This window comes from Morone saxatilis, unplaced genomic scaffold (genome assembly GCF_004916995.1).
Source record: "Morone saxatilis isolate NCDOM2014 unplaced genomic scaffold, NCSU_SB_2.0 Contig6, whole genome shotgun sequence".
In the NCBI taxonomy this organism is placed as follows: domain Eukaryota; kingdom Metazoa; phylum Chordata; class Actinopteri; family Moronidae; genus Morone; species Morone saxatilis.
In genome coordinates, this window is record NW_023340206.1 from 7,219,548 (window position 1) to 7,233,646 (window position 14,099).

Sequence of the window (14,099 nt, forward strand, 5' to 3'; positions counted from 1 at the left end):
CTGTTATATACCTGCAGGATCAAATGCACAGTTACTACACAGCATTACACAGGCGGAAACCCATTACACGTGCACAGACATCCGAGAAACAACAGCAGCTCTCGCAACAGCATTACAGGAATCTCTCAGACAAAACAAGATTATACTTATTACATTATCAGCGAGTAATTCTTCACATCAACCAACAGTATGATCACATAAAATCATTCAGTGTAACCTAATGCTGAAGGCTTCTTTTTGTAGGTGAAGTTATTGAAGCGTGGGACAAATATGGGCCAGGATACTCCGCGCTTAAGGGGCTCACATCCATTATAACGGAGTACAGTTGAGATTTATGGCCCTGCTTTTAAAACGCACACTACTAAGCTGCAGATTATCTTCCCCTCTTCTTTCTCCCTGTTCTCCTCACATTCAGTGGGACTTAATATGCTGCTGAGATGATTAGCATTAAAAGCATTTGGCCTCTTAATCTACGCCACATCGTGTTAAGCTCATCCTAACTAGGCTTGTCAGAATACTTACGCCATGAGGATAACACTGAAATCCAGCCAGTTCCACGGGTCCCGGAGGAAAGTGAACTTCCCCACACAGAAGCCCCTGGCCAGGATCTTTATAAGGGACTCGAAGGTGTAAATCCCTGTGAATGTGTATCTGGTGAAACAAGAGAGGTGTGTGGGGAGAGAGGCGGAAAAGACACGCAGAGAGAAGTAATGTTGTTAGCAGCTCCATTGTTCAGAGGCAATGTGACAGGAGCCACTGTACGCAGGGCAGTAGTGGATTTTTAACTTAGTCACCAATTCCTCGATGGGATTCTTGAATATTACATTATTTCCAAAGTTTGCCTGATGCATCTATTGTGACAGACAGTGGATCTGTGGTGCAGTTTGCTTCACTGTCCCCATTTTTATTGGGGGTGAGTAGTCAAGTATAGCTAAAAATTTGAGATAACAGTTAGTAGTTGTCCATTGAGTTATTGTATTTACAGATTTTACATTAACATTCAAACTGTAAATACATTAGGGACAGTAAGAAAGCTTTGATATATTCAATTTGGCCTGAAGACCAAACAAACGCCTCACATGAGCCAAAGTCCACCTGTGAATGATGCCCCTAAAAGGTGATGATTCATAAGTTGTCTGAAATCTCATTTTACTGCTCCCTAAAGAGCAAACTAGGAGTTAAGTGTGTATCATACAGGGAGTAGTGGATGAGTAAATGATAAAGTGATTTCAGTGAGTTAGCTGTGGGCTAACACACTGACTCATCACCAACTCACTGCTTTTTAAAGCCTGTATTTCTTTACATTTTGCCAAATTTGCATCATGGAAAGTCACACTGCATTATCTGTTAGCAGTTATTTTTTCACCATGGATGTACAACCACTTGATTACTTCTGACAGTGAATGTCTAAACATGAGGATTATAAGGAAGGATCTGAAGTTAAATTGTAGGTGTAAAGTAAATTGTAGAAAATGGGGACTTACTCTACATTCTTGGCCCATTCCGGGGGATTACTGAGGGTCATGAAAGCACAGTTGGTCAGGATGGTGAACATGATCAACATGCTGAACATCGTAGAGGCAAAGTCAAGGAACACAATGCATGAAATGTATGATACGCTACAACCAAACCTGACAGAAAACAGTAAACACATCCCCATCTATAATTACTACAGTAAATATAAAATAACAGGCTGTAATCTAAAATGTCTTCAACTACTCAGCAGCAGTAAATCCTGATGTACGTCTACATGGAAAGTCTAACCCAATGATGTCATTCAGTCTTTATTATTAGCATATAATTAAATCCCTCTTTTGTCTGACCAACCCTTTAATCCAAATCAAACTGTGTCTGTGTCAAGCGCTGAAAGGATATGAGTGTACTAAAACTCTAATAGCTACCCTCCTTAGAGGGTTGAAGGGGTTTAAGATGTACAAGGCAGGAGTGGCGTTGAAACGGAAGATTGCCTTCCCGCGATTCAATACTATGAAGGTCTGAAAGAGAGACAGAAGAACATTTGTTAAAATCTGTATCATAAGAAGCCTGGTCTCACCTTATTTGTTATATGTGAGAGATGCAGCACCCAGGGGAGACCTGTGCGTGTCCTATAGATTCCGCTCATCGTGCCTGCCTTTGTGCATGTGAGATTATTAGTCACAACAGCAGAGAGGACGAAGCTGTCCAGCCTCTGCTCAGGGTCTGTGGGTTTGGTATTATAATGAAGCTGGATGAGTCCACTTCAGGACATGCTGGCACTGCTGTTTCAACTGGAACAACAGCTCAGATTAGCATTTAGCACCTCAGTTGACCCATGCTCTAAAGCCCCTGACTGGGCTGAGCACATTACTGTTGAAATGGCTTTTGGGCTGAAATCCTAAATGCTAATGAATGAATTTAAGGCAGTAAAAAAACAATAAAGGCGCTGGCAGTGGTGGAAGGGTCAACATTAAATATGAAGCTACATCCAGCTGCCAGTTAGTCTAGTTTAGCAACAAAGACTGGAGATGGGGAAACAGCTATCATCTATAATAGTCTATCTCACCAACACAGTCCCACACAAAACCTCCGTAAAACCACAACTTGTTGATTTAACATTTTTTTAGAACAGATAAAACAAAAAAGTTTTCAATAAATGCTTCCATTTGTTTTCAGTAAAATTATCTCAAAATATCAAAAGCAAAAGTACTCGTTATACAAAATGTCTCTTTTGATTGCGTTATATATTTTAGAGGATTATAATTAATTGATGCATTAATGTGTGTGTAGTGTTTTACTGTTGTTTAACCCTTAATCTTATAAAGGAATTTCTGTCTATATTTTATTTTGTGCGGTAAGATTATTTAATATCTCATTTAATTTATTCTTACTGCACTTAGACCTTAATAAAACCTCAATTTCACTAAAATACAACTACTATACTAACATTTTTTTCATTATATTTTTAGAAGCTGATCATCATGCATCACTTTGCAGACTAAGAAAAATCTTAGTCTGCAAAGTAATTATAGCTGTGAGATAAATGTAGTGTAGTATAGTATATTTACTATATGCTAACTGTATTTCCCTCTGAAATGGAGTGAAAGTATGAAGAAGCATAACATAAAATACTCAAGTAAACGATCTCAGAATTGTACAAGAGTACAATATTTGAATAATTACATCTATGAAACATGTGACTGGCAGTGACCATGATTCCAATTATTGTTTTAAGATTAGCTGCACTATATCCTTTGATACAAACCGAGCTGGGCAAACAGAAAGATTGGAAGTGGATGTATTCAGGTGTTATCTTTCTGCAGCAGAAGTTTATCTTACGTGGGAGGAAATTGCTACATCTGCGCACGTGCATCCTTAAAATAGTTTGTGAAGAGCATTGGGCAATTAGCTTGGGGCTTTTAGGGGCTGAAAAGCCTGGACTGAAAGTACAGACCTGCAATGTATAAAAATTCAGTGCTTGAGTCATACCATAATTGAAGGCTAAATCAGTATACATAATTATGCTTTAAGGCCAGCACAGTCACAAACACGTCTTAAAGGTATCCTTTCACTTTAGTGTGCTTCATATGTTCCTTTCATAAGATGGACTTGTAATGACGGACCTTCTGATTGCTGTAGAAGGGGTCAAGGTCCTCCAGAGGGGTGGACACCATGTGGGAAGGGGTGTCCCCATAGATGAAGGGGAGAGACTTCCCCGCCTCCAGGTCACTGTTGGGCTTGGGCCCATTTTCATCGTCGCTGTCGCTGCGGCGCTCCGCCCGTGGTCTCCGGGCCTCCTCCTCGGCGATGCGCCTCTCGATGGCGGCCAGCGACTCGGGGACGAAGGGGCGGAAGCTGTCAGGTCCGGGCGGTACAAGCAGCTGTGCCATCTTGTCATCCTGCTCCTTCAGAGGGCAGCGAGGGGCTCAGCTGGAGCAGGGAGCTGCAAGGAGAAGGAAATGAGAAGGAAACGCTTCTGAAAATAGTTGATACATTCACCTGTGGAGCTTATCGTCCTGGATCATGCTGTAAGTAAGTTGGAAACCCCGCCTGGATAAATGAGATGTGATAAGATTAAGGAAAGTTTTGGGTGTTTCTGACACAATGTCTCCTCCCTTTCCAGGAGTAACATTACAGTTACAGTCTCTCATCCATTGTCAATACATTTCTGTGAAGTAATAAGGAACATTTAAAGTCACCCATGTCCGAATGTCTTGATGAAGTTAGCCCTAGTTTGTGCGTCTCATGTAATGCCATTAGATTATAATCACTGCACAAAGCACCCTATTTACCAAAAAATCATTATGTTTAATATATAAAACATAAAAATATATATAATTTATATATTATATTATTATAAGATATTCAGAGAATTTTCAAACCTTTCTGGATGAAAAAAATATTCTATCTGCTGCACAATAACCTGAGTTGTGTTCTGAATTCAAACAAAGATGGTAGCTGAAAATGACTAAAGTACTAAAATTAAAAATGGATGTTACTTTCCATGATATCTGGCACCTGATGCTGAGAGGAAGAGAAAAGCAAAGGCAGAAATGATTCAAATGATATATAATATTATGAATATGTTTTGTTTTCTGTGAGCACAGGAGATGATACTGCTTACAATAACCTTGTGCCTGTGCAGACTTGTGACATGTTGAAAGTATTACAGGGGTATTACGAAGTCCGATCTAATGAGATTGCTGTCATAGTATTTATAATATAAAAAGAGGAAGGTAAATATTGAACCCTAACCCTAAATAGACATAAAGATGCATATGAAAGGCTGCGGGAGGAAAAAAAGCACATGAGAGAGCACATTTCAGTAGCAAACAGTCCTGACTGACTACTACCAATCTGAGTGCGTCTGACACCTGTTTTATAACTGATGACTGGTGACAAGAATCTATCCGAATCATCATGGTGACAAATCACAGATACATTAATAAGCCATTGCTTTGAGCTAATGTGGAAACAAACCAAAGTGCCTGCTAAAACGCACATTAATGTATGAATAAAGAGGGTGGGTGTGGCACGCTGACCTCTGGGTGGAATCAAAGCAGCGAGAGGTCGCAGGTAGCGCGGAGGCTTTAGAGAGGCAGTAAATGGGGGTCTGACGTTGGTGGCGCGCCTTCAGCTGATTCACAGGGGAACAGAAATAGCCAGCACCAACTGAGATTGACAGCATGAGAAGCAGACTCTCAAGAGAACATAATCTTGCCAGCTTCCTCCGATTTATTGCTCTGTTTGAGTCTCTATTGATTGCTGCATTTGTAGAAAGTGGTTTCTGGACAGTTGCAGGAAGCAAATGTCCTTCTGGGGCGGCTGTGGCTCAGGAGGGACAGAGAGACCTCTACTGATTACAGGGTTGATCATTTGGTCCCCACCTCCTCCTGTCCACATGCTGAAGTGTCCTTGGGCGAGACACTGAACCCTGGGTTGTCCTCGGGCCACTGGGGATGCACACGCCTGTGCATTCCTACGGGGCTCATCAGATCTCAGCAGATCCTCAGCCTGGCCTGGTTTCCCCACGGGGATGGAAACGGGGCGCAGCCGAAGGAGAAAACAAAGAGGAAGCACTGTCCTTTTATTGCATAATTAATTGGTGAATAGGCTGAAATTAGTACAAAATGAACTGTTTTCACAAAAGCTTTCAGCAGCAACAAATGTAATTGATAGTATTGATTTTTCTTCTTCTGCACCAATCAGCACCAACACCAGATCTCCCTTGTTAACAATCTGTCACCCTTCACACCCAGAAGCCCATCAGGTTCCCACGGGAAATAGAGGGAAGGCACACAAACAAGACCTTCCCAAAAAACCCTGGTGAGCCATTATCGGCGCATCCTCGGCGCCTCCCAGTCTCTGCAGTCTCACAGGTGGGCCTCGTTCCTCGTGGGACACTGTACTGGCCCAGAAAACAGGAACGGGACGTTCTGAAAAGTGATGTCCTCTTGAGTCATCGGCTTTTCCAAATGGAAATGGAGGAACAGAGACCGCCTCAGCCCGCTACGACCAAATCATTCTTTCCAATGTAAAAAAGCAGCGGTAGAGTTTTAAGTAATTTTCACATTCAACACCGCACCAGAGTAGAAAGTCTGGAACACAGTGTCCCCCCAAACATAGTAATGATTAGCCTTGATCTAAATATGAGTTGTACCAGTTTTACCACTAACACTTTGTGTGTCATGTCTATCAATATCACGCCATACCTAAACTAATTCACAAACCAAACCAAGCTTTCTTTCATGATCATATGCAACTGGGAAGCCAGAAAAGGGTCCCTACCTTTCATGAAGCCAATGTGAGGAGGAAATTCATCCCTAATTTAATCTAAAAATCAACAATCAGGAACAACGTGCCTTTTTTCTTCATACCACTAACTCAATATTGAAGTCAGCAGCCTGTTGCATAAAGACTAGAAAAAGGGGGAAACAGCTAACAACCAGCCCCTATAAAGCTCACTAATGAACACATTACATCTTGTTTGTTGCACTCGTAGAACAAGGCTAGCCGTTTGCCTCTGTTTGCAGTCTTTACGCTAAGCTAAGCTAACAATCTCCAGGCTGAAGCTTCATATCGAACGGACAGATACGAGAGATATAAGAAGTTGACTCTTATCAGGGTTAAATTTAGATTTTAACTGATGAAGACAATGTCAAATGGTCTGAGGAAAGTTAAGGAAGCTACAGAAAAAGAACGTACGGGGGACAAACAACTCTTTAGTTAACACTTTCCTACTCCAAACATTGAAAACCATCCATCCAACCAATTTATGACATACCACACACGATAAAACATTTAATTTAACCACTTCTTGCACTAAACACAAGTGCTATGGTTAATAAACTCCCATTATCCAAGCATTAAATCAATTTTTACCAGAGACAAGGCTTATTAGAAAGCCATAGTAGCTGGAAAATTCATCAGGCATAAACTGTGAATTAATTGTAGCTTCTCCCATAGGGGCGTCTCATAAAACACATCTGCTTGTGTCCTACAGATTGCCCCCGGATCCAGTGTTGTGATGTGTGGCCTGACAGCTTGTCTAGAATGAGCTGCCGGGTGGTGGTGGTGGTGGTGGTGGTATGTTGTGAGGCCTGGTCGACCTCCGCAGGCCCTACATCCACACCCACCTCTGAGCTCAGCTATCAGCGTGGTCATCCCTGGAGTCGGATATAACATGACAGACTGAAAACATGTAGGGACAGCCCAGATTTCTGCCCTTATGTATCCCGACACTGAGAGGCATCACAGTGTCTATGAAATCAGACGCAATCTGGTTCACACACAGACGACACTTTAAAAACGGACATTGCTGCTAAGAAAATCACAAAAAAATGCTTTCTAATGGCCACAAGATCAAATAAAATACATAAACCTCTAAACGATGACGTGAAATTTTGATTCGAGGCCGCTTTTGTGCTCTAAATCTTGTTGTTACAACACTCACGTGTCCGTATGTGCAAGTAAACAGCTTCTGGTGGCTGTCACAATAAAAGCCGTGAAGAGGTCACTTCCACAGTTCAGGTTGTGTGCAGAAAATAGACTACCAGGAGGCTTCAGCAGCCTGATTTAGACAAATAAAGCATGCATCATTATAAGTTACTGTCTTATTTGTACAAAATCCACTTATTGTGTTGCTATCCCTCCACCAAAGCTCAGCAAGGAAACTTTTTTTTGCACATAAAAGGACCAGAAACTGTTTTAATGTACATACAGGCATGTGAGTATTGTGTGTAAAATAGAAAAGCCTGTTCTTTATACAGCAGTAATGCCTCATTCAAGTGCCTTTGAGCCATGGACAGATGTTTCACCTCAGAGAACACAACAATAAGTCTACATGTAGGCAACATTTGGGGCTTTTTTTAAACAACAAAAAGTGGCATTTTGTAGACATTTGCTTTTTCAGTTACACACATTTTATCTGAATGAATACAATTTCAGCTGACAAAAAGGGCGCTGCTGTCCATGGTGCTTAAAGCAGAAGAGCACTAAAAATAAAATAAAAAGTACAACCCTAACCTGATACCTGAGACATTTTGAATGTTTTAACTACACAATGGCGTCTCTATCGTCACCTTAAAGCACTTTGAGGACGTTTTTCATCTCCTGTTGGGCTCTGTTTTAATTTAGGACTGCTGTATTGATTTTCTAAACACCTCCGAGCAACAGATAGACACCGACATGACAGTATGTGGATGGAAGTAGCTTGTTGAGGCTTAATTAGACATCAGAAATGAGGAAGAGGGCGGGTGTCGGGACGGTACCTTGATTGTTCGCGGTTTCAAAACGAGCCGAGGGGGGCCTCAGAAGCTGTCGCCATGTTGATAATGTCTCCGTCTTATCTCCAGGACTCCGAAAACCGACACTTTTTGCCACAAACGAGAGCTTGTTGCGTTCGCCTCGGCCATTATGTCTCTCCCTCACCCTCTTCTCTCTCTCCCTCCCCTCAGGAGCAGCCACTGGCGGCACGACGACACCCAGCAGCGGGATAAAAACAAGAGAGGCACGTACACACCGGTGAGCCGCCGACCGAGGGTGACGCTCGGAGTCGGTGGCTGCATCAACCCATCAGCATCCCCTGGAAACCAGTGGTGTCCAAACTAGGGTCCGGGGAGCCACCTGAGGTCCTTGAACTGTGGTTTTAAATGACTCCAGTGGCTTTCAGTCAACTAATTTAACAATTCTCCTACTTAATTCCTCACCACTTCCATATTCCTCCCTTGTTTCTACACAATTACATACGGAATTAACCCCTTCATGGCTCTGGTGTTGGTGATGGAAAAGCTTTACAATGAAGCGTGAATGGGTCTGAATGAGTCTGGGCGTGTCCTCGCCAGATGTGTCTATTGCTTGTAATCAATCCCCTATACACAGAGCAACTGGTGTACCAAAAATAGATTTTTGTTTTTCCTTTTCTCCTTACATACAAAACCTCTTTTGTCTTCCCTTTAAATGTTATAAATAGGGGAAAGAAAAACATTTTCACACCAAATAGGGCTGTAGCTGTGAGGGCTGTCCCCTCCCCGTTGCTTAATATTTGAAGCCTATTCTGTTTGTCACGACATGGAGGGCTATTTTCCTTCATTTTCACTTGAAATTGGAAATAAATCGTAAATACGCACCTAAAGCGCAGCTATAATAAACCAATTATAAACACCATCAGTGAAATAAAAGCCTCTGTGGACTGAATACTTACATTTATTGCAATATATTTAAAGGGGAGAGGAAAAAAGGCTTTAAAATGTCTGTCACAGCCTAATGTGGTTGTGTATGCACATCACGCGCAATTAGCGGAGGGAAATCAAAGGTGAGATATTCAAAAAAAGATTTTTTTTAAAATCATAATAAGTCGGTCGTATTGCGTCTATTTTCACACACATTATGAGTAAAGACAAAACTAAAGTCCGACTATCCTTCAATGAACCTGTCATGGCAATGAAAGGCTGAGAGATCCTTCTCCAAAGATCTGGATACTCACCACCATTACGGTGCCCAGCAGGTGGGGACCCTGAAGGTAGATCCCATATCCGAAAGAATAATCCTTGATGTAAGCGGATAGCCTGTCAGTGTGAGATTTAAACGCTTGTCTCCTCTTGTGAAATGCCTTTCAGAGGTTGATGGATTATGATTTAATGAGCGCTCCTTTGATTTTTTGTTTCTTTTTTTTTCTCTCTCCCTTCTTCTCCTCCTGTTTTTTAGCCGCCCTTGCTTGCCATGGAGAAATCAATCCGCGCTTCCGGTGGGTTAGGCTGGGAATGGATGTCCTTAAAGCTGTGACTGTCGCAAGATGGCCAGAGTGTGGGGAACACAGCAAAGTCACAAGTGAGGGAGAGCAACAGCAACCTGTTGTTAGTTATAAAGCCACAGAAAAGGACTTGAAATCATCTTATTCATTTTAAATACTAATGCATAAAGACTGGATACATTCCTGTTTTATTTAAATATATGTTCAAATAATACTTCATATTTGTTTTATTTTGGTAGCAGCTTGTCTGAGGGTTATATCACAGCTTTTATTCAGTTTAATTTAAAAGTATGCTGTAGCTCTACAGGTGTTTTGTTGCAGAGAATACATGACTTTCCCCCCCAAGCTTCAGCAGTGGTTATATGTGGAAATAATGGAGAAAAAAACTGAAAATTAAATCTATAATTCATTTAATTTCTATAAAATGCTGTAAGCCTACTGTCTGGCACAACAACCCCACTGTGTATTTAAAAAGAAAACTGATGGCCATAATATAGTTAATCAATATGCTTCTATCACATCTAAAGTAACTGATGTTAATTATTTCACAGTGTTGGAGGCTTGCAGTCACAGATTATTATTTTTAACAAATAACTATTATTATTCATTATTATACATGGGGATGGAGATTGAGGTGTCAGGAAGCTGGCATGTGCGTGCTCACGTGGAGACCACATTGTGGGGTGCAGACATCAGTGTTTATTGTAGATTCCTGCCATCTGCTGGACAGTCGCTAACATTACACCCAAACTGGGGTTACTAACGCCTCATGGAATAAAGTTAGCTCTCCTCTGTAGTTTGGGACTAAAATGGAGCTGTTCACAGTAGTTTATGTGTGAAGCACAAAGGTGGAGCATTTGTGAGGAGGAACGCAGCCACCAGTGTCAACAAATGCAATCATAATAGAGGCTTTATATGAATTTATTGTGCGATTTAAATAGCTGTTTCAATGGCTCCATTAAATAAAAGAAATGAAAGAGAGGATGAACTCCATCCCTCACAGAGCCAGCTGTCAGCAAATATGGACACACCCTTTAGCTCCATGTCACTCTCACGTGGGTTGCACACAGTTTTACTTCAACCCCTTTAAACACACTTTTACAAGCAGCTTTGTTTCATTGAGCCCACAGTAGAGGGGATGTACACAGTACACAGGTTGACATTGAGAGACATGTAGACACTATTCAGGACTCAATCAATTAAATGTATCCTTTTTCATCACAGGTCACTATGCTAAGGCAGGAAAGGACAATGTCTTTGAATTCTTTATTCTTTATGTTACCATCTGATTTATTAGATTAAAGATGTGAATACAGTATCAAAAGTGCCAGTTCTCATCACTCACATTAAGTATTGTTTTTTATGGTTAATGCACTTTTTGTATGTTAATATAAGTATAAATAAATAGCATTTGCATTCAATTTGCTTTTTATTTACTTCATTGTGGCTCCCTTTTCTGAAATCAAAGCTACACTATTGACTGTCATGTTTGTAAGATATCACATTCAATCTCATTAAAATATCATCATAACCACATAAGTAAGAATAAAATAGAGAAGTTTAATCTTATAAAGCATTTTAACCAAACACTTAAAATAGGTCCTTGTAATTGTACCATAGCACGAAGCGATTAAACACGGTGGCTTTGACAGTCAGTGTACTTGCAATCCTGTTGTCAACACAAATCCCAAAGCCAAAAGAGTTGAGGACATCACTTCAAAATGTATAACAGATATCAGTTTTACACTCAGCAGAATCCAGATATAGAACAGTGCTAAAGAACACGTGGAGAGCTAAGTGTCTCCCTGGTGTGAACGATGTTTCCAAAAGCTGATTTCACAGTTGTCCTTCTTTGGCAGCTCTCTGTGACTTTCCTGCATGTTTCATTAGAAGCAAAGTGATGAATTTGGAAGCCTGCGTTCAAACACTGGGATGTCAGAATTAGCTTGTAGCATATCTTGGCTTTGTCGCGTTGTATAACACTCCAGCTCAGCCCTCTGTTTCTGGCCGGGCTCCCGTTAGATGTCTATAAATGTGTAAAAACAAAGAGTTCACATGAGTTTGTGACTTGCATACATGCACTCGTTTTCTATAAATGTTCAGACTGAAAAACAGAACATTAGACGGAGCAGTACACTTTCTGCACTTCCTGAGTTTACATGAATCTATTCAAGAACAGAGTTTACATGAGCCTGCACATGGATGTTAACATTGGATTCCTGATGGAGGATAACATGGAGGAAAGGAATTCATATTGTTACCATTCTGATTTCCTTTGACAGGAAAAATAAAGCATGTCAGTGTCACGCCACTCGTTTTTATCATAACATGGTTCCAGGGTGGAAATCATGGTATAGGCTTTAGCCAAATCCATCTCTGTCCTCACATGGATGCATTCAAGACTGAGAAATAGAAACAGTTTAACACCTTCTACCTGTTTATCTCACAGTTCTTCCATTTCACAACATGGTAAGTGATGATACAGGAAGAGAGACTTGGATGGTGTGACTAACAGGCTTTCTGTTTGTCGGTTAGTCATCAAAAGAAGTTCATTAAGCGAGACAGTCGCACAGTGATCTGTTTACTGCAGCCAGCTACTGTAGAAGGCCCATTGAGACTCCACAGACTTCACAATGAGATTACAAGATTACAGTCAGCGTGGACATGTGTTCCCTGCGCCTAATTTGATTAAAACTCCCACCTAACTGCATGCTACCGCTCACCTACCGTATGCAGATGAATCGAGGCTTTGTGTGATACTGTGGCGGTCTGTCTTATGGCTAACGTTAATTTGAGTTCCTGTAATTCATTACTATTCATTATAATGTTACTAAACATTATCTCTGTAAGGAAGGCTTGACTAATCACATTTTATCTAGGAATATAAAAGCCAGGAAATCCTTCCCTGAATCAAAGCCATGAGTAAATAACTGTCCTATAATTACTCCGCTCTACCTGTAGTAGGCTACAAGTAATTACTGTAAAGTAGATTACTGAAGTAGTTGTACACCTTTACTCTCTATGCCAAAACTTTCATTAAAATCCAGCTGCTGGACTCTTCACTAATTATACCAAAAGAGTACAAATAACATCAATTTTAGCTTCATTACTCTGGCTACCAATGTGTTTCATAATTGATTTTAATGATCACTTTTAAGGCCCAGATGGAACTGGTCTTTGAGTATATCAATGACTGTCTCATTTAATGTGTCATTTAAAGTGCAGTCTGAGACCCTCCGCTGGGTCCCTTTTAGAGATTCCTGGATCTATATTAAAAACCAGGGCCGACCGGACCGTCGCTATCATGCTATATGTTTCATCATTATTTTGAATGGTTTTATTTTATCGTCATTGTATTGTATTGAATTGATTTTGTTTTATTTTGCTGTTGTAAAGCACTTTGAAACTATGTTTTAAAGGTGCTATACAAATAAAAGGAATTATTATATATGTAACTGAATAACAAGACAGAGAGCTAGTGGCTCTGTGAGGCTAATAGTAAATGCTAATATCTGCATGCTAACATACTCACAGTGCCTGCTGCAATGCTGACGGTGCTGATGTTTTAGCAGGTAAAATATTTGCACCCTCCTTAGCTTAGCGTGTAAGCATGCTAATTAGCACTAAACATCAAAATACAGCTGGGCTGATGGAGATGTCCTTTTCAGGTTATTTGGTCATAATTGGACCAAATTTAAAATGCTAACAGGATGATAAATTATGCCGCTGGTGTGGCTCAAAAACACCCAGAACACATAAAACTGAAATGCCTTCAACAAGCAGTGAGTATTAAATGTTTAATGTTTTCTTTCTGTGTTAAATCTGCCTCCAAATGACTCACATTGCTTTTGTCCACATGCACGTCATGCAGTGGTCCCCAACTTGTGACCCTTTAATCAAAAGCTGTGACCCCTTGTCACAGGTTGTATATTCTGCCAAGTTGCCGCCAATACATCATCTACACTTCTCAGACATTTTGGGGCCTGAAAACTACAAAATATCAGTTTCACAAAAAAAAAGCAAAGATTAAGTCTTGACTACAGCCAGCATATATAGCTGGGGAACCAGCGCTTTAACACATCCCAGGAGTTTATACAGACCTTTAACAAGCCTGATTTCTGGACTTACTGTTCTGCCTCTCTGATAAGACATCTCCTTACATTGTAATTCACTGGCTTTAGTTTGGTACTGAAATGCCAGTTAGTGAAGCCCTTGCATTCATTATGTAAACACCATTTATTCTACTTATTGTCCACGGACCACTGACAATCTTTTTTTTTTATTAGACAAGGAGATTATAGTTCAGTGTGTCTGATGCTATACAGTATTGGAGAAGCTGAATCAAGCAAGTACTTTTGCCAGATCTCTATAT

The 14,099-nt window shown here is 40.6% G+C and overlaps 1 protein-coding gene across 1 annotated transcript in view; it reads right to left on the reverse strand.

The window, feature by feature from the left end:
- scn1lab (sodium channel, voltage-gated, type I like, alpha b) overlaps positions 1 to 8,442 on the reverse strand; it is a 31,982-nt gene extending 23,540 nt beyond the window's left edge. Inside the window, exons 1-5 of the mRNA XM_035677883.1 lie at positions 8,247 to 8,442; positions 3,600 to 3,919; positions 1,876 to 1,994; positions 1,485 to 1,574; positions 523 to 651 (exon numbers count right to left, since the gene is read on the reverse strand). Of these exons, the coding sequence (XP_035533776.1) occupies positions 523 to 651; positions 1,485 to 1,574; positions 1,876 to 1,994; positions 3,600 to 3,866 (605 nt within the window). The 5' untranslated portion in view covers positions 3,867 to 3,919; positions 8,247 to 8,442. The remainder of the gene's footprint in view (positions 1 to 522; positions 652 to 1,484; positions 1,575 to 1,875; positions 1,995 to 3,599; positions 3,920 to 8,246) is intronic.
- Positions 8,443 to 14,099: the final 5,657 nt, after the last annotated feature.